Source organism: Zootoca vivipara, chromosome 6, assembly GCF_963506605.1.
Source record: "Zootoca vivipara chromosome 6, rZooViv1.1, whole genome shotgun sequence".
Lineage (NCBI taxonomy): Eukaryota > Metazoa > Chordata > Lepidosauria > Squamata > Lacertidae > Zootoca > Zootoca vivipara.
In genome coordinates, this window is record NC_083281.1 from 42,763,653 (window position 1) to 42,789,775 (window position 26,123).

The 26,123-nt window shown below is 45.1% G+C and overlaps 1 protein-coding gene across 1 annotated transcript; it reads left to right on the forward strand.

The window, feature by feature from the left end:
* Positions 1-11,278: 11,278 nt before the first annotated feature.
* On the forward strand, positions 11,279-25,548 carry SYNC (syncoilin, intermediate filament protein). Its single transcript, XM_035117327.2, has 4 exons — positions 11,279-11,533; positions 15,330-16,278; positions 22,124-22,248; positions 24,663-25,548. The coding sequence occupies exons 2-4, from the start codon at positions 15,337-15,339 to the stop codon at positions 24,721-24,723; spliced, it is 1,128 nt and encodes a 375-aa protein (XP_034973218.1). The 5' UTR covers positions 11,279-11,533; positions 15,330-15,336; the 3' UTR covers positions 24,724-25,548.
* The last annotated feature ends 575 nt before the right edge of the window (positions 25,549-26,123 follow it).

Below are 26,123 nucleotides of genomic sequence, written 5' to 3' on the forward strand. Positions count from 1 at the left end.
ATCCAAAATGCTTAGCATTAATCCATATGTAATCAGGGCCATATAAAAGCAGCAGACAATAGTACCCATAATTAGCAACAAAATAAAAAAGGGAGGTGTGCATCTTTAACATTTCCATTGGCAGTGCGTACAGCAGTGAGGAAGAGAGCAATGAATCAGAATTTCCTGCTTTGAATCCAGCCACTGCTATAGTCCCACTGCTGGGACTTAGGCAACCATCTCTCGCTCAGCCTCAGCTTCCCATCTGCAGTGTTTAGTTAAATTTATTTATTATTACTGCCTTTGCTCCAAAGAATTCAGGGTGGTATACATAGTTACCCCTCTATCCCCATGTGGGGAAGGTTAGGTTGAGAGATTATTACTGGCGTAAGGGCAACTTCATGGCTGAATAGGAATTTGACCCTCAACCTTGGCCCTCCCATGATCCCTCGCTGGCAGGACCAGTGGTCAGGGATATAGCTGTCAACCCTCCCTTTTTTTGCGGGAAACCCCCCTTATTCCAAGCCACAGCTGTCAGCCTTCCCATTTTTGGCTGGAAATTCCCTTATTCCAGCGCCGTTTCCCACTGCTATCTTGGATTGTTGGATATACAGGTGAGGCTGCTACTGATCCCTTATTTTCAAATCCGAAAGTTTACAGCTATGGTCAGGGATGCTGGGAATTGTAGTCTCAAAAAATCTGGAGGACCGAGGTTGAGGAAGCCTGCTCTAACCACTACACCACACTGGTTCTGATTACACACTGCCACGATTACTCAACGCAGGGTTGTGGCCTTGATGTGGGAGGCTGCTTTGCACTGTTGGGCCATTCTCAGTGATGCCTTCCTTGGCTCACTGGGATCTTGGGTGGGAAAGGATCTTTCCCTGTCTTGGTCCCTGGAATCCTTTTGACTGGAGATGCCAGGGACAGATGCCCAGGGGCTTCTGCATACAAAGAGGGTGCTGCACCCCTGAGCTAAGACACCTCCAGCTAGCTGCCAGTCCTCCTCACTGGCCTGATTACAAATCGACACACCACAACTTGTTATTTTCCAAAACAGGGCTAGCAAAGTAGAAAACCACATAACTTCTACAGATAGACAGACAATTAGATGGAGCCATTGGTGAGTCATCTCCCTTCTTTATAGGCTCATTTTCTGCAATCACAAAGTTGCAGGCAAAAGGTTTGTTCTTTTTGAGTTCAGTTACAGTACAAAACCCAGTTATTGAGGAGCTTTTAATGGTGGCATTTATAGAAGAGGGGAGGGGAGAATTAAGTGCTCAAAATGGTGTAGGCACAGGGGGAAGAACATTGTCATTTCCCCCATCGTCTCTCTAGCTGCGGCTAATTGGCAAACCTGTCTGGTACTTTCACCAAACCGGCATCATCAAGGGGGCCAGACTGAAAAGGGCACTGGGCTCCCGCACAAGTAGCCATGGGGAAGAGGCAGTTTTAGTAGGTGCAGTTTGCATGACAAGGAACAACTGCCGACATTGCATTTCCTCCACTTCTCAAGGTGCAGGAGAGCCTGTCTTCTTTCCTACACCTGGCCATGGCCCCTGTCAGGATAAAGCTGCACATCAGGCTGGGTGCTCCTACCTGGACCTATCCCACCTCATTGGATGTTCTCTGGTACCCTCCTGCACTGCCCTCCCTGCTGCTTGGATATCCAGCCCAGGTCACTCTGGGACGCCTTTGTTCTTGATGACTTCCTGGCTGCTCAGGTGAATTCCCCTCCCCCATCCGTGCTCTGCCTCGCAGCCAATTGCATGCTCACCTGTTGCCCAATATCCTTGGATGGGTTCCAAGGCAGGTAAGAAAGGCGGGGGAGGAGGGAAGAGTGGAAAATATTCTTGCCACACCCAGCCTGATAAGAACTTGCAGCTGTGGCTGTTGACATGGCAACACTTTCTTCGGAGTTTTGTTTTTGCATTATATATGTTTTTAACCTGGTGCATGATGCAGGTTGCTGTTGTTGAGTTGTTTAGTCGTGTCTGACTCTTCATGACCCCATGGACACCCAAAGAAAAGGGCAGAGAGCAAAATTTTGACATGCTAGCATTCAGGGCTACCACTTTATCTGTTTGGGCCCCTAACCTGTTTCTCATCCTTTATTTATTGCGTTTTTTATCCCACTTCTTCTCCAAGGAATTCATGGTGGTGCAGATGGTCCATCCTTCTCCCTATTTTATCATCACAACGATCCTGTGAGGTAGGCTGGGATTAGAGGAAAACTGGCCCAAGGTCAAAGGGTGAGGATACAGAATTTAAACACACTGTTGACAAAATAAATAAAATTTCTTCCAGTAGCACCTTAGAGACCAACTAAGTTTGTCATTGGTATCTCTAAGTTGGTTTCTAAGGTGCTACTGGAAGGGGGGGGATTATTTTGTTTTGACTACGCCAGACCAACACAGCTACCTACCTGTAACTAGAACTGTTGACAAAATAAGAGATAAATTTGAGGGAATCTATTATAAGCAGCTGATTTAGGTAGAGAATTGGGAGATCTAGTGACCAGTGAATATTGCCTTGCAACCTTTCATTTCCACCGCATTGTATTTCCTTTGTTATGTGTGAGCCAAACACACACAGAGATATCTGTATCTGTAGCGGCCTCTTGTGGCCAAAGGGGTTCCTCGACCTTCCAAAAGGGTCACCAAAATCCTCATCGCAAGCCCATGTTTTGTTTCTGAGCCTTTCTTGCCAGCAGCATCAGCCTCTGGAGGGGAAGGGCAGAGCCAGGTCCCAGGGGAGAGGAGGAGGCAGAGAGAGAGAGAGAGAGAGAGAGAGAGAGAGAGAAGGGCGACTCTTGCAACTCTGGACACGATGCAAAACTGAGACCACTCTTCTAGCAAATCTTCCCTTCTTTGGAAAATCATCACCAACAGCTGCAGCAAATGTGGTGATTCAGATTTTCCCCAGGAGAACATGATCCAAGTGTTCTCTGCACCCTCTTCTCTCAGGAACAGGCAGAGGGAGAAAATCGTGACTCCAGGGCATCTCATGGGCCTGCAGCATTCAGATGAAGCAGGAAAGCTGGCTAAAGGCAGCTGAGCAAAGCATTTCTCCTACTGGGAAAGGGACCAACCATCCATGTCTGGGGTACCCTCCTGACTGAGAACTGAGACCCCAGGTAGCTGACTCTTCTCCCTCTGGGCACTTTCCCAGCCCTTCCCTTAATTTCTGTGTAGGATGGCCAGAGGAAGATGAGGTCCAAGGCCCTTTGGACATTGGCCATGCAAGCAGCTGACCCTGCAAAAATCCCCTCTTCTATTATACAACCCTTGAGGGCCCAGGGGGCCTGTCCTAGCCTTCCTCTGACCACTCTGTTTGTAGGGCAATAAAAGTCCCCCCTTGTGGAATTTCTTTACGAACCTATTTATGTCGCATTTTTGAAGAAAACACTTCATAAGCATTGACAGTGGAACAGACGCCCTCGGGAGGTTATGGACTCTCTTTCCTTGGAGGTTTTTAAGTTTATTCTTCTTTGGCAATCACTTGTAGCCGAATAAGATTGTTTTCCAGACCATGAACGCAGTCTTAGCGGTGATTCCGTAGGTGACTGTGGAGGCCAATTCTGGATCCACACGTCTTTCCACAGTGGGGACATAGGTTTCCAGGTAGGAGTTGATCATGGTGAGGGTTTGCCAAAGGTGCCTTCCTCTTAGCTTGTTTCTCCCTTTTGTCCTGAGTTTTAAAGCAGAGGTTCGATGGCCATCTATCCTGTATGATCTAATTGAGATTCCTGCATTGCAGTGGGTTGGACTAGATGATCCTCGGAGTCCCTTCCAACTCTCCGATTCTATGAATCCTTACATCAACCCTGTTTGGTAGACCAGTACTAATTTGTTTGCTGAGTGTTTGGTAGGGGTGTGTGTGCTGAGGCTGAGAGAAAGCCATTTGACTAACTCTTGGCAATGAGTCCCTGGCAAGAGATGCTTTGCCGTTATGCTGAACCTGTTCTCAGGATGCCTCTTGATACACTTGATACATTTAGTCTGTGGATGCCAATCCTGAGCCTTAAGTGCTTCTGCAATTACATAAATAACAACTGTTCTGTAATGGATGGGATGGGCTTCCCCTGCAGCAGAAGCAAAAAGCTCAAGGGTGAATCATGGCGGGACTTAAAGTTCCGTCTGAAAAACTGGAGACGATCCAAGCCCCATTTTCTGCCTGCACCTCCCAGCAACCAGCGGCAGTAAAAACAGCACACAGAAAATGAGGGAAACAATCACTGAAGAGCTCTGATGGGATCAGGAAAGGGAGACAGCAAAGAAAAAGCAACACTAAAGGGGGAGATCTCTGCACCTGGGGTAAAAGAGTGAAAGAGCTCCGTTTAAATGAAAAGGTTGCTTCCAGACAACCTGCTCATTCAACATTCATCCTGATATTTGCAGGGAGTTTACATTATACCGGCTGTTCATTGAGCATTCATTCCAATTTGTTCATCTGGAGGCTATGCAACGTTGCATCAAACAACTGTCATGAGACACCTCCCCATGCATTTCCCCGTCACTTTCATCAGGGCCGGCCCTATGGCTAGGCTGGGTGGCGCAGGGCGCCAGGGCGCCCGCCCGCCATGGAGCTGCGCCCACCCACCCGCCCATGCAGCTTCGGCTGTGCAACTCCGCCCGCCCGCCGGGCTGGGAAACGGGGCGGGGCAGGGGCGCCGGAGGGATCTGTCGCACCACGGCGCCAGGGCGCCAAATATACTTAAGCCGGCCCTGACTTTCATTATTGCAAAAAGTCCAGTTTGGGGCAGGAAGCAGATTTCTTCTGCAAGGATGCCAAATCAACTTTAACTGCATTACCTGAATTTGCTGGTATGTGATTACATCCCACCTGAAAATAGCAGCCGGGCCCCAGGAGCTGTGCCATTGCAGGGTCTCTGCTGGGTAAACCAATGGAGCACTAAGAACATGCATAGGGTGGTAGTGGATCTTGGGTTGATGGACACTGCAGCAGCCTTCTCCCACCGGGTGTTCTGATCCACAGCTCCCATTAGCCCCAGCCATCATTGCCTGGGGAGGGGGGCAGCAGCAGGCTGGGGAAGGCTGCACTACAGCACTGGTGTAACAGTCATTCCCTTTCACTAAGCATCTCTAGGAATTCTGTGAGGGAGGTGGGCATGAGATATTTAAGAAAATAATTCCCAGTACCCTCATCAAACAACAATGCCCCAGAACCATAGCAAGTCAAACGGATGACTGATACAAATAACCCAGAATTGGATAGTAACTTTATCAGTACCAACTAAAAATTCACAAATATGTGTCAAGTTTTTGCAGAATTCTTCATCAGGCAAGATGCTATGCAAGGCAAAGGGCAGGGGGGTGAGGAAAACTAAAAAGCAAAATAATAATAATAATAATAATAATAATAATAATAATAATAATAGGATGTTATTGCCATGAAGTTCCAAGATGGAGACTGCAGACTAATTTCTCTACTATAAATATGTGTGTGATTCTGCCTTATTTTGGCAGGCGATATGGAAGAAGAGAGAGAAAGAGAGAGAGAGAGCGCCAAAAGAGCAAGGAGTTGGACAGAAAGAGGCAAGCTTTGTGTTCCCTCTTTGTAATGGTTGTGGAAGTCAGTCTGAAGAAATTGAAGCAATTAAATCAGCGGATCTTGATCTGCCACTGGAGCGTGGTTTGCACACAAACCTCCTTGTTCAGGAGGAGCTGGAGGTGGGGAGTCTCCAGCTAGCAGCAAGCCACAGAGATTGCTAAATACAAATCGATTTTGCTTAATGACTTGGAAGGCTGAAAATGCAGTTGGCTGATGATGGGAGGAGGAGAAGGAAGAAGGAAGAAGGGAGGAGGAGAAGGAGGAGGAGGAGGAGGAGGGAGATACCGGTCATGCAGGGAAGAGGCCCAGAACAACCAACAGAATGAATGCTTCTGCTGGGCTTGAGGAAAGGGTGTGGAGGAGGTGGAACAAAACCTCATATGTCCCAAATGTCCTTAAGTGGATGGTCACCTGAAAAAAGGATAATATATAGACCATTCTCTGAAAGAGTTGCTGACTGGGTAATTGGAAATTTGGGTAAAGGAGTGCAGTTTAAGACTTATACCTGCAACTCTCCATGGTACCACCTCTCTCTCTCTCTCAGCCCCTTCAGACTGTCAGTATTTTGCAGGAAACTGAGAAGAGATATGATAGCCATCTTCAAATATCGAAAGGGCTGTCACAGGGAAGAAGCAGCAAAATTGTTTCCTGCTGCTCCAGAGAGTGGGACCCAAATGAATGGATTCAAATGACAAGAAAGGAGATTCCAACTAAATGTTAGGAAGAACTTTCTGACAGTAAGAGCTGTTTGACAGTGGAACAGACTCTCTCAGGTAGTTATGGAATCTCTTTCATTGGAGGTTTTAAAGCAGAGGTTGGATGGCTGTCATCATGGATGCTTTAGCTGAGATTCCTGCATGGCAGGGGTTGGACTAGATGACCATCGAAGTCCCTCCCAAGTCTACAATTCTATGATTCTATGAAACCACAACTTAGGTCAGTGCGATGCAAGCAGCAGATTCACTACAGGAGGAACAAAGTGGCCATGGTATCGTTTTCAGGAGCACACACATTTGCTGATTTGTACTAAGCCAAAGTTTGGCTTAATGTTACATGTGAATGAGGTCATTGCATTCCAGCTAGGCTGTTCATTAATTGTACCAATGACTGTTAAAGTGTTGCTATCACCCAGCACAGCCAATGATCAGGGATAACAGGTGTTGTCCCCCAGCTCTGCCCTAAAATGACAGGTCTGAAGCTTCGGGATGCTTGCTGATCCACCTTTGTCATTAGGGGCACGTGACTTCTGAGGCTGGATCACCCAGAGCCTTAGACTGCTGCACCAGCTATAGCCCTACCTGGACAGAATGCAGCTTCAATTATCCATGCCCTGATAATCTCCTGTTGTTGTATGTGGGGCTACTTTTGAAAACAACCCAGAAACTTCAGTTGGTAGAAATTATCGCTGCCTGGGTGCTAACGAGGACTGGGCAGGTTGTTATGGAAATATGCTTATCACCTTCACTGACCAGTAGTCAATATCCAGGCTCAGTTTAAACTGCTGAAGCTATTCATGGCCTGTATCCTTGATACCTGAAGTATTGCCTCATCAGATGTCAAAGAGAAAAACAGCTACCAGATTTTTAGAAGACACCTGAAGGCAGCCCTGTTTAGGGAGGCTTTTAATGTTTAATCGATTATTTTATTTTATTTTTCTGTTGGAAGCCGCCCAGAGTGGCTGGGGAAACCCAGCCAGATGGGCGGGGGATAAATAATAAATTTTATTATTATTATTATTATTATTATTATTATTATTATTACCATCATCATCATCATCTCGCATGCTCCTGGACCCTGAGATCATCACTGGGGCTCCTTTGTGTGTCGATGCCAGGTGAGATACAACCAGATGAGGAACTTTTCAGCAATGGTCCCTTAGTTGTGGAACACCATCCCAAAAAGGCTACTTTAATATCGTTCCAGCACCAGGCAGATGCCTTTTTACATACCCAGTTTTCTAAAACAATGTTATGATTTTACACCATTTTAGCTCTGTGGATTTTTATTCCTATTGGTTTGTTGTAGCAATATTCCTCTCTCTCTGCAATGTGTGTGGTTAAACTAATATGTGACTTTATAGTGGTGGGTGTTGTATTAGCAGTACCTTGTTTGTTTGTTTACAACTTTGCTTCCATATAATCTATCCTCAATGAAAGCATTGATTCCTACCCTGTTAGATAGTTATACATGATAATTTTGTTTTCATTAGCTATGTGCATGCAGATTTTATTTAATGCTGCCAAATAAGGAAAATTCCTGTGAAGGAATGTGCAGTTGTTAGTATTAAAGAATTCTTAAATGCCCATGCACTGACTTTGGCTAGTTCACATGAAGCAAAAACACATCACACACAGAGCAGAAAGGTACTGTGAGTGTTGTCACTGATAGAAAATGTCAGTGGGTGGGTGATAAAATCTATTCCGCCCTAATAGTACATGGTCTGATTGTTGCCTACTTTCAAAGAGCAGGATAAATGGATAAAAATTTGATGTAGGAACTGTGTGTTATACACCAAACTTTTATCCATTTATCCAGCTCTTTGAAAGTAGGCAACAACCAGACCATGCACCATTAGATCAAATATCAGGGCTCTGGGAGCTAGTTTTTCTTGCTTATGTAGAACCTGAGCAACAAGATTTATTCTCTCTACATTTTGTGCTATCTAATTTGCATCTTTCCCATGATGCTCTCACAAATTATTTCAGTACATTGCAGATCTCTTCCAGTCATTCTGAACTCACGAAGGCCCAAATTGGGCAAGAAGTGTGGAAGTTACTGCACCAAACTACTATACTGTATACTGACTAGGTACAAAAGTATATTATAGGGCTGTTCCTTTAAATGTGGCTTAGAGGGAAAATACTACAGAAAAATTAATGAAGAGTGTTTAAACTAGGGTCTGAAGGAGAATTCCTATCCAAATTACTGATATTACCCAGTCCCCTAGTGGGTAGGGTTGCCACTAAACTCATTTTCTAAGCACTTCCTTTCTTGCCCCAATTCACCAAACCCCCACTCTGCTGTCCAAAATTTACCACTACATTTTGCCCCAGGACAGAGCTATCTCTGCTTCTGGAGCACAGCACGTTCTGAATCTGCCATAAGTTGCATTGTCCTTGGAAATGCTCATTGCCTCATGCATTACCATATGCTTATCCCCTTCCCTTGCAGATGACACACCACCATCCGGTTGCCTAGCTATGTCCACAAACAGAGAGCAGCAGGGCTAACTCAAGGCATCCGATTGCAGCCCACAACAGTTCCCATGTCCCTCTGTTCCCCTTCCCCAAACAGGTTATTTCTAGGATAAACTAGAAAGAGGTGTCTGGCCTTGCCATTTCACAAGTTGACTCCTTTTTTGTTATTTTCATGCCATAGAAGGCTCTTTCCTACCAGCCCAGCTGACCCTCACTGGTAACCTTGCTGGCAGTTTTAACGTTAGATAGATTTAGGTGGGTATTTATACACACATGAAACATTGTTCAAGTTAACAGCATTCCTACGCTATTGAGTCAAACGCCTCCACAAATAGAGGGGAGAGACATGTGGCTTGCACTACTCAGTGTTTTATTATTATTTTAAAAAAATAACCCTTTATTCCTCTTAAATATGCTTTTTGTAGTTAGCCAAGAGAGGCATGGGTTCACAGTGCAACTGCACTTCTGACCTGAAATTCAAAGCCAACAAGGGAGCAAGCCAGGGCGAGTAACCTTATCCCAGGACAAGGAAGCTGAAGAAAGCTGAGTGAGGAGGACTGAGCAGCAGCAGTGCGGGCTTATTGCCTGTGGGTGTTGAATGATGCATTTTGCTGCCTGGACAATTGTCCTCCAGGAAGAGCTCACTTAGCAAGTACAGTAGGACTTGGGGGAGCTACATAAGGCCAAATGCCTTTTGCAGGGATGGTGCCATTGTTATAAGAATTTTAAGGTCTTAGATATATAATAAATGTTCATAAATGTACAAGGCAAACACGTACATAAATATGTAAACCAATGACTGAAAACAGTACAGAAAAAGTCCTGAAACCATTTTGACTCTCCCAAATTGACCTCAAATATTTCTCTGCAAGGAGGAAGGAAATGGGAACAGCTTTCTGATTGTCTTTGGACTGTAGCGGCTTACACCTCCTTGTAAATACAGTCTGGCAAGGATCTGTTAAGCTGAGCACACTATCAATATGCATAAGAGATTCAGGAACTATGTATTTACCATCTCAAAGGAATGGCCAGGCTACCCAGAAAAGGCAATCAGATAATAAGGCATTACAGTGGTACCTCGGATTAAGTACACAATTGGTTCCGGAAGTCTGTACTTAACCTGAAGCGTTCTTAACCTGCAGCGAACTTTCCCATTGAAAGTAATGGAAAGTGGATTAATCCGTTCCAGATGGGTCTGCGGAGTACTCAACCTGAAGATACTTAACCTGAAGTATGAGTGTAATTGGTTCCGGAAGTCTGTACTTAACCTGAAGCGTACTTAACCTGAAGCGAACTTTCCCATTGAAAGTAATGGAAAGTGGATTAATCCATTCCAGACGGGTCCGCGGAGTACTCAACCTGAAGCGTACTTAACCTGAAGTATAAGTGTAATTGGTTCTGGAAGTCCGTACTTAACCTGAAGCGAACTTTCCTGTTGAAAGTAATGGAAAGTGGATTAATCCATTCCAGACGGGTCTGCAGAGTACTTAAACTGAAAGTACCCAAACTGAGGCGTACTTAAACCGAGGTATGACTGTATCAGGTATCCTGGCAGACAGGAGAGAAGCAACACACTCAAATATCTGCTGGGGACCACCTCTTTCTGTGATGTATGTATGATGTATCTGGGGGGGGGTGGTCTTCCAGGACAGGGAATTTCAAAATGTCTATATAACGGCAGGCACACCTTGGTTCTGGGTCCTTCTCTTTTCTCCTGTGTGAGAGAGAGCACCCTGTTGCAACAGTCAATAAAGATCAAGCTTACTAGCTGCTTTGCATCTCAATATTCTCTGGTTGGTCTCTGTTATTTTCTCCTACCGATGGAGAACCTACAAAAGAACTCTACAAGGGCTCTTGTGTACCCCGTAAGGGAATAAGGGTAGATTTTGTTTATTACACCATATTAATGTACTGTACAGTAATACTAGGACTGTCCCCCTGCCACTCCTCTGTGATGCCTTCTGCTCCTTCAAACCCCTCATATTTTGCCAGTCACCCTTTAGGGCTTGCCACCTTAGTAATCTTTGCCCAATTAAAGTTAATTCTTAACCTGCAATCCTATTACATGCCTACCTAAGAAGTGGCCCTACAGAACACAGTGGTGGGACTGAGGTGGCATACATAAGATTGCGCAGTAAGTCTATGCAAACTGCATTTACTAACACCCACCCATTACTACTCTGGTCTCATCCTTTCCTCCTCTCTCCCTCTCCCATCACAAAACCAGACATTTATTCTTCCCTCCCACCCCACTTTGGGAACATAACAGCAACAAGTATTGGAAAGCCCACGCCTATGACCCTCGGCATGCACAGGTGTCTCCTCAGTTTCTAGACATTCCTGTATTTCATGTAAGCATTCACATGTGGCTGCCAACATACATGCAATGGGGAGGGAAAGAGGTGGTGGAAACAGAGAGGGTTAAAGATGCTTGCTCCTTCCCAGCCCCTCCCAACGCAGCCTTCCTCTTGCCGCTGCTGAAAGTTCAGACAGAGCCAAGCGCCAACCACTCTGCCTCTGGCACTGGGAGGCGAGTGGAGAGGCCTGCCAGCCGGCCGCCCTGCCTCTCTCTCTTCCCCGCCTCCTCCCCCACCCCTCTCCGTAGGCAGGGATCTGGTGTCAGCCTTTCCACTAGAATTGCACAGCCGTTTCCAGAGAGGCTGAGGTGGGGGTGGCCCCGGGGGCTCCGGTTTCTTGCACTGTTTATTAATAACCTCACACCCACCCCATGCCAAAACCCTGTCCGGCCGGGGGCACAAGGAACTTGGTTCCTGGAGAGAAAGGTAAGAGGAGCTAAATTGCTACCATTCATTGGTGAGCGTGGGCTCTCTTTTCTGTTCTAGTAGCTGGAAAGGAGATGCTCCAAGCTAAAAGCTCATTTAAGGGGAGAGGGGAGCAACCCAACGGTTTTGGAAATGGGGTGTGGTTGGCGAATAATTCAGATTCAAAAGCATCAGGTTTATTAAGGGTGGGCTCGATTGGGTTGCTTGCCAGGCCATTTGTGGCCAGCGCAGGCCTGACTGGAAAAAAGGAAGAAAAAGGAAGAAAGGTACAGTGCCTTCACCCGCTGCTGGACCACTGAGAAAGAGGCTGGCTTCCCTGGCTTTGTGCGTGTTTCTTTGCCCAAGTAAGAAATATCAGCCTGGATGCACGACATCCTGCTACAGAGAGGAGGGGGGAGGAGCAGGGACTGTCCTAATCTGCCTGGGTTGACTTGAAAGCGTGACCATTTGCCTCTGAAAAAAATCTTCACAAGGAAGGAATCGTGCTGCTGCTAGATAGATGATTGGTGACAGATTCCAGTCCTAATTCCAGAAGTTGAAACCAAAGAGCTTTGCACCAGTCCTCACCTAAGCTTTCTGTATCCAACTACTAAGAAATAGCAAGCATGGAAGTGAAGGCTGCTTCACTTTGCTGTTTTCACAAGGCTGGAAAAATGCCTTATTTGGGAAAAGAGAAGGTTTATCTCTGAAAATAATCTCCAGTGGTGCTCAGAGCTGAAGTAGAACATGCAAATGGCACTCCCTTTCCCAACAAGTTAACCGGGGGGGGGGGTGCCATCTGCCATGAAGCTCTCCATGTACCAACCTTGCTGAAATGTCAATGGGCCTCTGGAGGGCAGGGGGCTGATGCCCCCTGGATGTGTCTTATGTCTCTTCCTCTGACATCCTGATGGCAGGGCCACTCTGCAGGTGCTCTCCCATTAAATATTCCATGGAAGTTTCCCTGCTCCCCTTGTTAAAGTGCATGTTACCCAACTGGCCCTTCAATGTGCTGCTCACATTGGGTGGGGCTTCAGCCCCACCCCCATCGGGTATTTCACTACAGCTGGTTCTATTTCAGAACATTTACCTCTTTAAGTTGTTTGGGCACTCCACATTCTTAAGGACAGCAGATTAAACACCCCCTTCCCTGCCATTTAGACACAGTGCACATTCACCCAAGCCTTATCTTGGGAAGAGGTCTTTCATCTGCGGACAGCTGCTGCACACACCCTCTTCCTTCAGGGGATGACTCTACAATGCTTGCTTGCTTGGAAACCAGGGCCCCTCAATAATATCCCTTGCCTGCTGTGATATTTTGATCCATCCTCAGCCATCTTGCAGACCGTGCATGCAAGCACATTTGGGCACTCTCTTCTGTACATCTGAGGCTGCATCAGCATTTTCAATTAAAATTAAAAAGCTGCCCTCTTTTCAGTAATCAATGACTTAAAGCAACACAGATTCCCCTCCAACTGACCCCTTGGTACTTAAGTAGCCTGGCAAAAAACGAAGCAAAACAAAAAAACAAAAACCACCTCTCAGCTCATTTGCTCCCCATTTGTCAATGCAATACAACACATGCTTAAAGTATATTTATTTATTCACTTAATATAGCTGTTCTGGTCAGTGTATTTCCGTCAGGGTTCCCCCACCCTCGATCTTCTTTTAGAACAAGCCATTACTTGTTAATTATATTTTATACCCATATTTGTTTCTATCTTTTTATCCATATACATGGCACTTTATAAAGAGAACAAGTCTCTGCCCCATATTGGTTACAGTCTAGAAAACGATGCAGTAGAAAGAAGGTGAGGGAAATGGAGGTGGGTTGGGGGAAGAATGATGGCATGATTTATTTAGGATGGCATGTGCAGGATAAGGAAGGGGTGACCAAAGCTTAATGGAAAAGCTGGGTTTTGAGGAGAACTTGAAGTAGTGATATGTGATATCACAGATACATATGTTAAACAAACACGTTGCAACAAGTTTAAATTTAAGCAGGTTTAAATTCATTAAAACCCATGGTTCGGGTTAAGCTATCACTAAGGACGCAGGTGGCGCTGTGGGTTAAACCACTGAGCCTAGAGCAGGGGTCCCCAAACTAAGGCCCGGGGGCCGGATGCGGCCCAATCGGCTTCTCAATCCAGCCCGCGGATGGTCCGGGAATCAGCATGTTTTTACATGAGTAGAATGTGTCCTTTTATTTAAAAATGCATCTCTGGGTTATTTGTGGGGCATAGGAATTCCTTCATATTTTTTTTCAAAATATAGTCCGGCCCCCAACAAGGTCTGAGGGACAGTGGACCAGCCCCCTGCTGAAAAAGTTTGCTGACCCCTGGCCTAGAGCTTGCTGATCAGAAGGTTGGCAGTTCGAATCCCCATGATGGGGTGAGCTTCCATTGCTCGGTCCCTGCTCCTGCCAACCTAGCAGTTCGGAAGCACGTCAAAGTGCAAGTAGATAAATAGGTACCGCTGCTCTGGTTCGCCAGAAGTGGCTTAATCATGCTGGCCGCATGACTCAGAACCTGTACGCCAGCTCCCTCGGCCAGTAAAGCGAGATGAGCGCCGCAACCCCAGAGTTGTCCACAACTGGACCTAGTGGTCAGGGGTCCTTTACCTTTAGTAAGGAGAGTAAGGTGATCCCATTGGGTAGCAGATCTGGAGCATCATTAATGAGCAGAAGACTTGACAATTTTTAAATTATTCTCATATTTTTACTGCCAAGGTAGAAAGCAGATTTTGATTCCAAAATTTATTCAGCCATACCTAGTTTACCACATTCAACTCAACATATAGAGGCTTGTTCAACAAGGTTACAAGTTGTCTCTAAGCATGTAGAATGGTTACAGGAACAACAGTGACTACTTCATTAAGAGCACATGAAAAAAGCCTTTGTGATTTTTTTTAATGGTCCTAATATTTTTATTAGATAACTGTTGTGCCTGGGTTTTTCCCCTTGATGCACCAAGAGAATTATGGGTTCTGCCCATACAGGGTATACAGGAAAATAATTTATACCCAAACTCTTGGAGCCATCCCTGCAGCTTGTGGGTGAGGGGAAGAAAGAGAGAGAAAAATTCCCCATATTCCCAGAGCCCGTGTAACAAGTAGATCTTAAAAGCCCTTTCGGGGCCAGGTAACCCCAAATGGGCCTGGTGCAAAAATAGCTTCTAAGCAATCCACCTTGATTGGATTTAAGTTGTATAATTTCAACCAGCCTGCCTTCAACCATGTTGAAATTGCGCAAATTAAATGTTTGTAAGATGTGATCATACTACATTGATAGAAAGATAAGGTATGTGAAATACAGGGTATTATTATTATTATTAATGTTCAAGGGCAGCATTTCCCAAATTTACAATAACCGCGTACCCCTTTGAGAGTTTAGTCTTATCAGTGTACCCCTTCTTGGGCAAATATAATTTGGGGTAGTTTCAATACAGCACACCATTCTCATACTAAATTTTAATGAATTGTTTTCTGGAGCTAAAAAGAAACTATGGTAAAGCAAAATAAAAATGTATGCCATGTACCCTTTGAAACCCTTTTGTGTACCACTGGGGGTACATGTACCACACTTTGAGAAACATTGTTCTAGAGGAACCAGCTGGGGTATATGGTGAGAAATTGGGGAAGGAAGCTAACTTCTTGGCCTTGGTAACAAAGCATCAAATTCTTCAAAGCTTTCTTCAGTTGCAGGATTCTCAGCTGAGGGATGGCATGTCTGCTTCTTCTCAAATGCCTACCTATGCTCAATGAGCTCCGTCGTTCAGCGGTTTGTAGGTCTGATTCCATGATTGCTTTTTATTTCCAGGGAAGTGATGGCAGACTCCAAGCCTGCTCTGGATTTAGACAACGCAGAAGCCTTCTCAGAGCTTGCAGGAGCACTCTTAGAGCTTGATGGAGAAGACACCCCTGAGATGCTGTATATGGATCCCATCAACATACCATTCCTTCAAGACACAGAAAGCACAGGCTCTCCAGTGGTGCTACAGGAAGACATGGAAGACCAGGAAGTATATTATGATGCAGAAGACATGAGCGTTGAGGATCTCGGAAAGCATTTTCAGGAGTGCATTGAAGCAGTGGAAGAGTTGGAGAGGGAGAGGGACCAGCTTATTCAGGAACTGATGCTCCTACGGGAACCAGCTCTTGAGGAAATCAAACAAGCCCATGAAGAGATCCTCGAAGCCTACAGGCTGCATGCCAAGGTGGAGCTTGAAAGGGACAGTCTGCGGGATGAAATTCGGCAAGTGAAACAGAAACTTTTTAGGGTGACACGGGAATGTGTGGCGTGCCAATACCAGCTGGAAAACAGGAGGCACGACGTGGCCCAGTTTGCTGTCTACCGGGAGGAACTGGAAAGCAGGGTCAGCCAGCTTTCAGAGGAGCTAACTCAATTGAAAGAGACTTGTGAGAAAGAGAAGGAGCAGTTGAGAGAACAGCTGAAGGCTCCGAGGAGGCGAAGGAGCAGCTGCTACCTCCAGGCAAGCAGGCGGCTTTCCATGGAGTTTGAGAGCTTTGTGGCGGAGAGCCGTCAGGGCCTGGAAGAACAGTATGAGCCTAAGCTGATGCGCCTCTTAGAAAGGAGAGAGGCCAGCAGAAAGGCTTTGCAAAAGACACAGGGCGAGATTCACAGATTAAAGGAAACTCTGAGACCACTGCAGGGAGAGGTCAGCAAGTTACTGCTGCAGAACAAAAACCTGGAGCAACAGATCATGCTCATTAAGCAAAAACGGGATGAAGAAGTTCTTCAGTACAAGGTATGCCTTATGGCAGCCTTTCCCAGCATGGTACCCTCCAGATGATTTGGACTTCAGCTCACATTAGCCAACGGGGAAGGAGGATGGAAGTCATAGTCCAAAACACCTGGAGGGCACCAGTTGGAAAAGGCTGCCTAACAGCCAGGGCCGTCTTAAACGCCCCTGCCGCTGTGGTGCGCCGGATCTCTCCGGCGCCCTCCCGCCCCGTTTCCCAGTGCGGTGGGTGGGTGGGCGTCGCTGCGCGGCGGACCGGCGGACCGGCTGGCCAGCGGGCAGGCGCAGCTCGCGGCGCCTTTCTGGCGGGCCGGCGCCATGGTGCCCTGCGCCATCGGGGGTCTACCTAGAGCCGGGCCTGCTAACAGCCTTGCAGCCTCCCCTGCTCTAAAGCTAGTTGCCAAGCAGGCTGATGTAGCACCTGCCTACCTGATGAAATGCCGCCTGCCATGACACAGACTCCAGAATATCTGAGCTCACATACACTATTGGGAGAATGAGATGTCACTCCTGTCAGGCTGTACCAGGGAAATTTCTGGCTGGTTGGTCCTTTATAGAGGTATATCTAGCTATCAGCTCAAAGAGAGAGAAATAGTGAAGGAGCAAGTTAAACATTTCCATTCCTGTAAAAAGAAATAGCACGTCAGGTAGATTGGTAGAAGACTATATTAATACAGTACTGTGCATTCAAGATGTTTTTCATACAAGGGAGCCCCTCAAAGAGACATCACAATTTGGCTTGGAAAAGAACCTATTGGGAGCTTTGAAGTCAACCAGTCCACAGCATCCCCTCTTCCTTAACATGGCAATCAGGAAAGCTTTCCCCCCCAAGCTTAAATCCAGAATTAACACATAATTTATATGGAATTAATACAGGGGTCATGGCTCAATGACACAGCACCTATAGACGCTCCCAGATGGCAATCTGTGGCATCTCCAGGTCGGGCTGGGAAAGACTGATGCCACTCAGTGTTAGACAATTATGAGCTAGATGAACCAACTTGCTATGTTCCATACTCAATCTGTAGTGAAAGGCACTATTTTAGATGAATTAGAGTTAGACAGATGCCTGGAGGACAGACATCTGGGTGGTTCTCAGCCATGAATTGCTAAATGACACCTCCGCATCCAGAAGCAGTGTACTTCAGAATACCAGCATCTGGTAATGACACAACAGAGAAATCACTATGGCCTTAAATCCCTGTTTCTGAACTTTCAGAGGCATTGAGTTGACCACTGTGGAAACAGAACCGTGGACTAGGTGGACCTTTCACTTAATGCACTAACACAATCATGCCAAGAAACACAGGCTGATGTGTAAATGTTATTTCTTTAAAAATAAGTACTTCTTCTAAATGGAACAGGGAGACTAGCCTAGCCAGCATCCATATCTGGATTTTACCAAACCATAAACAGCTCCTACGAGGCTCAGTTGCCTTCCTTGACTCAAGTTTATTTACAGATGGTAGGAAATTTGTTGTTGTTGTTGTTTAGTCGTTTAGTCGTGTCCGACTCTTCGTGACCCCATGGACCAGAGCACGCCAGGCACTCCTGTCTTGCACCGCCTCCCGCAGTTTGGTCAGACTCATGTTGGTAGCTTCGAGAACACTGTCCAACCATCTCGTCCTCTGTCGTCCCCTTCTCCTTGTGCCCTCAATCTTTCCCAACATCAGGGTCTTTTCCAGGGAGTCTTCTCTTCTCATGATGTGGCCAAAGTATTGGAGCCTCAGCTTCACGATCTGTCCTTCCAGTGAGCACTCAGGGCTGATTTCCTTCAGAATGGATAGGTTTGATCTTCTTGCAGTCCATGGGACTCTCAAGAGTCTCCTCCAGCACCATAATTCAAAAGCATCAATTCTTCGGCGATCAGCCTTCTTTATGGTCCAGCTCTCACTTCCATACATCACTACTGGGAAAACCATAGCTTTAACTATACGGACCTTTGTCGGCAAGGTGATGTCTCTGCTTTTTAAGATGCTGTCTAGGTTTGTCATTGCTTTTCTCCCAAGAAGCAGGCGTCTTTTAATTTCGTGACTGCTGTCACCATCTGCAGTGATCAAGGAGCCCAAGAAAGTAAAATCTCTCACTGCCTCCATTTCTTCCTCTTCTATTTGCCAGGAGGTCATGGGACCAGTGGCCATGATCTTGGTTTTTTTGATGTTGAGCTTCAGACCATATTTTGCGCTCTCCTCTTTCACCCTCATTAAAAGGTTCTTTAATTCCTCCTCGCTTTCTGCCATCAAGGTTGTGTCATCTGCATATCTGAGGTTGTTGATATTTCTTCCGGCAATCTTAATTCCAGCTTGGGATTCATCTAGTCCAGCCTTTCGCATGATGAATTCTGCATATAAGTTAAATAAGCAGGGAGACAATTTACAACCTTGTCGTACTCCTTTCCCAATTTTGAACCAATCAGTTGTTCCATATCCAGTTCTAACTGTAGCTTCTTGTCCCACATAGGTTTAGGGTTTTCTAAGGTCCAATGAAGTTTACAGGAATTGAGTGAGACACATTCCTTGCCATGCAAATGTGACTGCTCTTTTCCACCCCTTCTACTCACATATGCAAGCTCCTCCAAAGGCTGTGTTCTACAGGGCGAGTCCTTTAAAAGAGGCCCCGTGGATACAGAGTAATGTACACATGTTCCACGGGGCCTCTTTTAAAAGACTCACCCTGTATAATCCCTCCCATAATCCCTGCAGAGGTTTTAGCAGATTTTCACCAAGGTACATGAGAAAACAGATGCCAGAGGACCGTTTACTTACACTTCCTTTTAACATTGCTTATTCTGTTTAGAAGCTGAAGGAAGAGCAACACCCTGGTCACTCTTGGTTTTCATTTCCTCTTCTTACACTGAACATATTGGAAAAACTGGGCTCCAATGATTTTTATATTTACTTCTTTTTTGAGTGTTACAAGGAGTGACTAACCCCCATTTCAGGGGCCAGATCCAACACCCTGTTTTCCTGCCCTCTCCTAGATGTCACTTTGGGCAGTGGCAAATTTCATTTTCCGTAACAATTTACATATACACATATTTATATACAAACAGCACTGAAATGGGTGGAACAGAGCTCAAATCACTCCCTCACTGGTTGCTTAATGAGTGGAGAGGGGGCAATAACCTCCTCTCAGCTATTTAGGATCAGTGTGGAGGAAGTGTGGGCACTTTTGGCCACACCCACTGGTGGCATGTGGGCGCAGCCTAAAGAAGGTTAACCACTCCTGCTTCAAACCATGTGATTAGATCCCTCTCCAGAACCACACAAATAGCAGCCTATTTTTGTGGCAAGGCAGGCAAGCATTCAATGGGTAGGAATGGCCTATGACACATTCAGCCAAGTTGAATTCTGAGGGCAACTGAGTCTTGTGTAACATCAGGAATCTCAGCAGTGCTTTATTTGTACCAAGGGCTCAGCTTTAGAACCAGGCCTGAGTACTGCAATATGGGAAGTGTAAGGAAAATGCCCTTGAAATAATGCAAGGCTTGCCACTGTGACTCCATCCTTGCCGCCATCTGTGTAGACACCCTGCACCCCCACTAATGGTTGAAAACCAAGGCTCCCTGTCTTGACTGGGGGATGGTTGAAAATCAAATACTGGCTAGCAGTCAATCCTGGAAATGTCACAGCTGAAGTGTAAGAGGGTAATTTAAAAATCCAAATCCAAATCCAAATGTACAGGTAATTTAAAAATCCAAATCTTCAATCCATTGAGGAAAGTAACTCCAATAAAAATAGGAATAATTTAGACTTCCAGGCTCAAACACAGACTTCTAACAAATTTGTCCTGAGCAGTGGCTGTGGTATATTTTTGTATGGCTGAACTAATCCCACAAACCAGTCTTGCATTCAGCAAAAATATATTCTGCATTTTGCATTGCAAGTAACATGAGATTCTCTCTCCACCAGCAAGTTTCTAGACTTCACTTTGATTGGGGGGGGGGCCCTTTGGGAGAGATCTGGTGTAGTACAAGCAGGCATCCACTAGGGCAATGAGGCTTCTCCATCCTTCCTCCACTGTCCCCAAAATCTGCTCTGGAGGAATCCTCCCAAGATTTCACACAACACTTATTTATCTGAACTGCACCAACTTCTTTGAGTTCTTATGCTGCCCGTTTTAGCTAGTGCAAATCAGCATAGTTGCCATTTGGCTGACATTATCTCAGTCGGCTGGGGGCAGGGGCACTCCTGCAAAAGTACCATGCCATCAGTAATGAGTTGGACTCTGCTTTCAGTTGGTTTCTGAGCAATATGTTGTGCTTACATTGTGAAGAAACTCCTTCCTTCTTCAATCCTACTTCAAGTTATGGAAAATTGAGAATATTTTATTTTTATTCTGCCCTTCAACAAAGGAGCTACAAGGCAAATTATATATATCGTGTTTCTCATATTATAAGACACGTCTTATATTTATTTTTTCTTCAAAAAAACACACCATGGCTTATTTTCAAGGGATGTCTTATTTTTATTACGGTACATGGGTAGTGCAGTAGCTCCCCCCGCTATCGCGTTTTGCGTGTCCTGTTGCGAGTGTGTGTCCTCTCGCTCCCACACCGGGCAGTGAGCTGGGGAGCGGAGGTGGTTTTGCTGAGTTGATTGAGTCAGGCAGGCAGGCAAGGGAATCTATTTTGGATTGCCTGAGGAAAGGTTTGCTGCTCTCCCCACCACCACCACCCATGCCTGCGCCTCAGCCGGGCGCGCATCCTCAGCCCGCTTTGCGCGGCGGGGGCAAGATGCGCGTCAGCATGCAACCCCTCAGATTCCTTCCGCCCCTCCCTCGCCGCCAACCGACCCCCACCCCATTTCCTCGCCTGAGGTAAAAAGTCCATACCGTAGTTAGAGCCGGTGACTGGCTGCCCAGCTATCGTATGTGAAGGCCGAGGGAGGAGGAGGGGTGGGTGGGAAACCTCTCCTGGCCATTTCCTCACCTCCCTCGTTCGTTCGCGCGCCTGCCTGTCTGCGAGCGGGGCTTCGCGCGGCGTGTGCAAAGGCTGCAGCCGGGTCCCAGGGGTTAACGCAGCAGCAGCAGCCGGTTCCGAGCAGCCCCCTTCCTTTTCCTCTTCTTTGCCACAGACCTGCGGTATGGCTTATTTTCGAGGTATGCCTTATATTTTGCCACCTCAGAAAAATCCTGCCATGCCTTATTTTGTAGGGGTGTTTTATAATGTGAGAAACACGGTAATACAAAAACTGGGTGGCTCCATCCACACATTGCATTCTTCTGCAGAACCACTTATGTGAGGTGGATGGTCTTTATATAGTTTAAAGATGAGTAAACTTAATTTCAGTCTTTACAAAAGATGAGAATTCTACTTGAAGGCTGAAAAAACAAACAAACCCCAGACTACCTAAGAAAAAGCATAGAGTTCAGAAGATGTCTCTTTTTAAATATATAAAAAGAGACATTTTTAGCTCTCAGGCTACAGAGATGGGTCTGAAAATTTATTAGCAACATCAGGTGAAACCTGCACAAAGGAAGACTTAGCAAGAATTTTTCCTGGTTCCCAGCTATGCACATGACTAACAGAACAAGTTATTCGAATTAACTTGCATAATTTATATAAGCCACAGACACTTTTATTATCTTAATAACAAATTTTTATTTTAAGCATATAATTCACAAAAGGGAATGAACAATTTAAACTGATCGATTCTGATAGAATGCTGTGGTTTTCCATCTTCTGATGTGAAATTTGTGTTTGGACAGCAAAATGTGATGCCCTCTAGAAGAATTAAGTTATCAGCCATATGCTGGCCCCAATTACAACAGGTACAAAAACACTACATGATGAATTTAAAATGCAGGCTACATTCCTTTCTGAAACATTTCAGTGCTTTTCCATCCACAGGACCAGGTGGAAGAGATGGAAGAAAGGCTGAGGGAGCTGAAGAATGGAGTCCAACTTCAGCAGCAGAAGAACCAAGAATTGGAAGAGCTGAGGGCCAGCTTGCACCAGGAACTATCAATGTACAAGTAGGTTTTACAACCTTTCTTGAAACACTATCCACATGAAAGCAAAGCCTGCAAGAAAATCTGAAAGCAGCAGTGAGAGTAACAAATTCTCACTATAGGTCCTTCCAGCTACCATGCTCTGTATTCTGCAGACTAACCCTTTGTGTTTGGGGAATAGGATATTCTAGAATATGACTGACCTAGGACATATATCTCAAATATAGTAAGGGACTGCTTCCCACTAAGGGCCTAGCTCTATTCTGGCCGACAGGCTCCTGTCACTTTGGTAGAGCTGGTCTAGAAATCAGTCCCTATCCAAAACATGCAGGAGAATGGCATGAACAACTGCAGTCTACATAGTCTGGGTAGAGAAGTTCCTTTGTAAGGGGTTCAGAGCAACAAACTCAAGATTAGCTTCTTAATAAATAGAGGTTTATTAAGCAGGTGTACCGGTAACAAATGAGAATAGTTAGGTGTGAAGGAGGAGGGAAATGTGATGTTGCCATTTCGGGGGAATTGAAAGGTAGAAGAATATGATATAATTGTGTGGCCTTTATAAACTTCCCTTCCCTATGCTCAGTCCAAAACACAGAAGAATACAAGTATTCTCAGCAGCAGAGTAAAATCCAAAGAAAGGGAAAAGTCTGCCCTAGGCCACAGCAAGACTTAATGGATAGAGTCTGATAGTAAGGGAACAAATCTAGGCTTCCAAAGGTGTAAGAGGCACCCAGCCAGGAATTCAAAAATTAAGAGTGTTGGGCAGTTGTTTATATAACCATGTAAAATTTCATGATCAAAGATGCTTCAACTCACAATACAGGTTGGTCATGGTGTGATTTCCAGGTGAACAAAGAATTACAGTACTATCTTAATTCTGCTTAACAAGAGGTAGTCTAGACTTTGTAGAATAATGTGAAATTCTTGTTGGATAGGCCATTCAAAAGGTCGTTTCTTTGCAACAGACAACATTATATAACCTAGGATAGTTTAGGCATGGAGAAGGCTGTACATTTTAATTCTGGACAGTGTGTAGAGGATGTGGACATTTCCCTGTCCATTTAACAAAGGTTTTCAGGGGAAAATTTCAAGTACAAGTCTGCCTTTTCACACTCATTTTCTCAAACAAAATGTAGCCTTTTTAACTGAAGTGATTGTGAGACACCCAAAATGGCACAGTAGTGTTTGCCAGCAAAAGAGCCTCTATATTTCTGAATGCATTCCAAAATTACTTGTTTTTTGGAACCATATAGAATGTAAATTCTGTCTTTGTACAGCATCTTTCTGGTCTCTTCTTCTGAGAGAAGTACCGGTGCTTATCATTTATTTTCATAAATGTAAACATATGCAGTAATGCTCTGTTTGCATACGTTTTACAACCTTTTAAAAGGTTACTGCTTTAAAATGTGCCCAGCACCACAAAAGGCAAATGTCCTGCTGGAACCATTGTCTTCTCCCTCTCCTTGGAAAAAAGCAAAAATGCAAACTGTGACCAATATCGCTCAATGTTCAGCAAAAAGACCCTAAACAGCATGTATAGCCAGAAAACACACTAACACCACAAGCACAAGGTGCGCAGGTAAGGATCAGCTAGTTTGCAACCTCTCTGTTTAACAAAACAAAAAAGGGAGGGTGATAAGAAAATAAAGAGGGGAAAGTGCCTCCACAAGAAAATGAGCCAGTGTCATAAGGACAAGGCAGATATGCCAGCTCTAGCACCCATTTAGCAAAAAGAGAAAAGGGGGTGAATGGCCTCTGTAGACAGAGTGCCTGCTACCACAAGGTAGGTGGAAGTGAGCAGCAAATGCCCTATTGATTCAAGCACACGCACAACCTGATCTACCTATTTGCAGTTGTCTGCTTCTTCCAGTCAGTGTGTTGTTTCCTCTCCTATTTTCTTATAGAGGCCAGAAAAGGAAGATAAGGTGACTGAATGGGCAAAAGGGGGTGTGCTCAGGCCAAGAAAGAGAGGCAAAGATGAACCATTTTAAGAACTAGTGGAATCATACATACACACACAACAGCAGCACTACTGGGCAAACTGATGCCACAAGCACCAGGTTCGCAACCAGCATTGTATACCACTCTGCAACAGACTGAGCCAGGAGGCAAAAGTGAAAAGTGTCAAGAGAAAGTCGAGGGTTCATGTCTAATCAGTAGGGTAGATGGTGACAAATGAAAATGAATGAGGTCACATGTCATAGGAGATAGTGCAGTTAGAAATACTGCTTAAACATTCAGGCTGTTGGAAAGGTAGGTTTGGATTCGATGGAGGGTAAAATATGTGGGGTGTCATGAGCACAGGTCTCCCACTCGACCTCTGGAATAAGCTGAGTGGAACAATGAGTCCCACAAGGGAAAGAACAGCAAAGAAATCTGTTTTCCTTGTGAAATGTTATTTCACTGAGCAACTGATAACTCAATTTCAATCCTTACAGAGACTGCTTAGAAATCTATGGACAACTCTGCAAGTCTGAAGCTAAACAAGACCAAGATTGAATCATGGATTTATAAGCATGGACATCCTTCCCCTTCCTTCCTTCCTTCCTGTCTCTTTAGTGGGAATGATAGTACAACCTCTCCATCTGACGACACAGCCAATAAGCAAAACTATGATGGTTTGCATCTTTATTATTATAAAAAGGGCTGCAAATTGTCTGAAACCTGGTGGTTACACTGGACAGATGTCACATCAGCAGAATACCAGGTGTGCATTATGCACAACTTCATAGTTTAAGGTTTGTGTAAAGATGACGTGTCAGTACATTAATCAACCTTTCTTTAATGTTATAATTCTGTACAAAACCTGTTTGAGAACAGGATTATTTAGTTATTTTAGGCAACAGTTTGTAATTTTGACATGTTATGGATAGGAAGCAGAAGTCCTAATTAAATGCTTTTTTATACGCACAGAGCATATTGCTATTAATGGAGGAAAAATCGCATGTTGTTTTGAGAACATAAGCAACAGGGTTAAACAGATTGAAAATCCACTTAAGACGACTGTAGGCCAATAGAGTCATCCCTATTCTACCCCAATGGCAAATCAACCAGGTTTGTCTACATTTTCTTTCCACTACCCTCACCTCAGTAAAAATTCTACAAATAAGAGTGTTTTCAAGTTTGAAGGTTAACATCTTCAAGAACAGTTCTACACTTTTTAGAATAAAAGGACCTGCAAAGTACACTAGTGGAGCGCTATTGACAGTTATGTATAAAACCTGTAAAAGGTGACAGCCATGATGTGAACCACTGGGGCCAAAGTAACTGCATTACTTCCATTCTCCCACTGACACAGCATCCAAGCCAAAGTACAAAGTTAAGCCCACAGTGTCAGGAGTTTTGGGCACAAGCCTTCCTTCTGCATCTCAACAGTGTCAGGTAGGTGGAAAAAATGACAAGGTTACTGAATGCCTTCAAGCAAGAACTGCTGGGTGAAAATGAAAACTGAGAGGTTCTGACATCCAACCCAGGGTGGAGGATATTTCAGAGAGTTGAGCTGGAAAAGGAAATCCAGTTTGAAACAAGAACCAGAGACGTGTAGGTATCAACTTTAACCTGGAAAGGAGTTACCTAAACATCTCCAGCCACAAACTACTAAATGATACATACCCATCAGCGCTTTCCAGTGGCCAGCTTATTGTATTATTTTAGCAGATCATATCAAATTGGTTCTTTCAACAGGCAGCTCACCACTCTCAACCCTCCTCAAAACACAGGCAGCAGCAGCAAGTTCTGCCATTTTACATCATACTCTCATTGCCAGTGGCAAAGTGATTTCCGCATATTTCAAGATTCCATCTTCATAATACATCACTCTGTTCCATTCTCTAGCATAACTGTACTTCATTAACAATTTAGAAGCTGCACAATTAAGCCGCCACTTTGGTTCCAGAAAA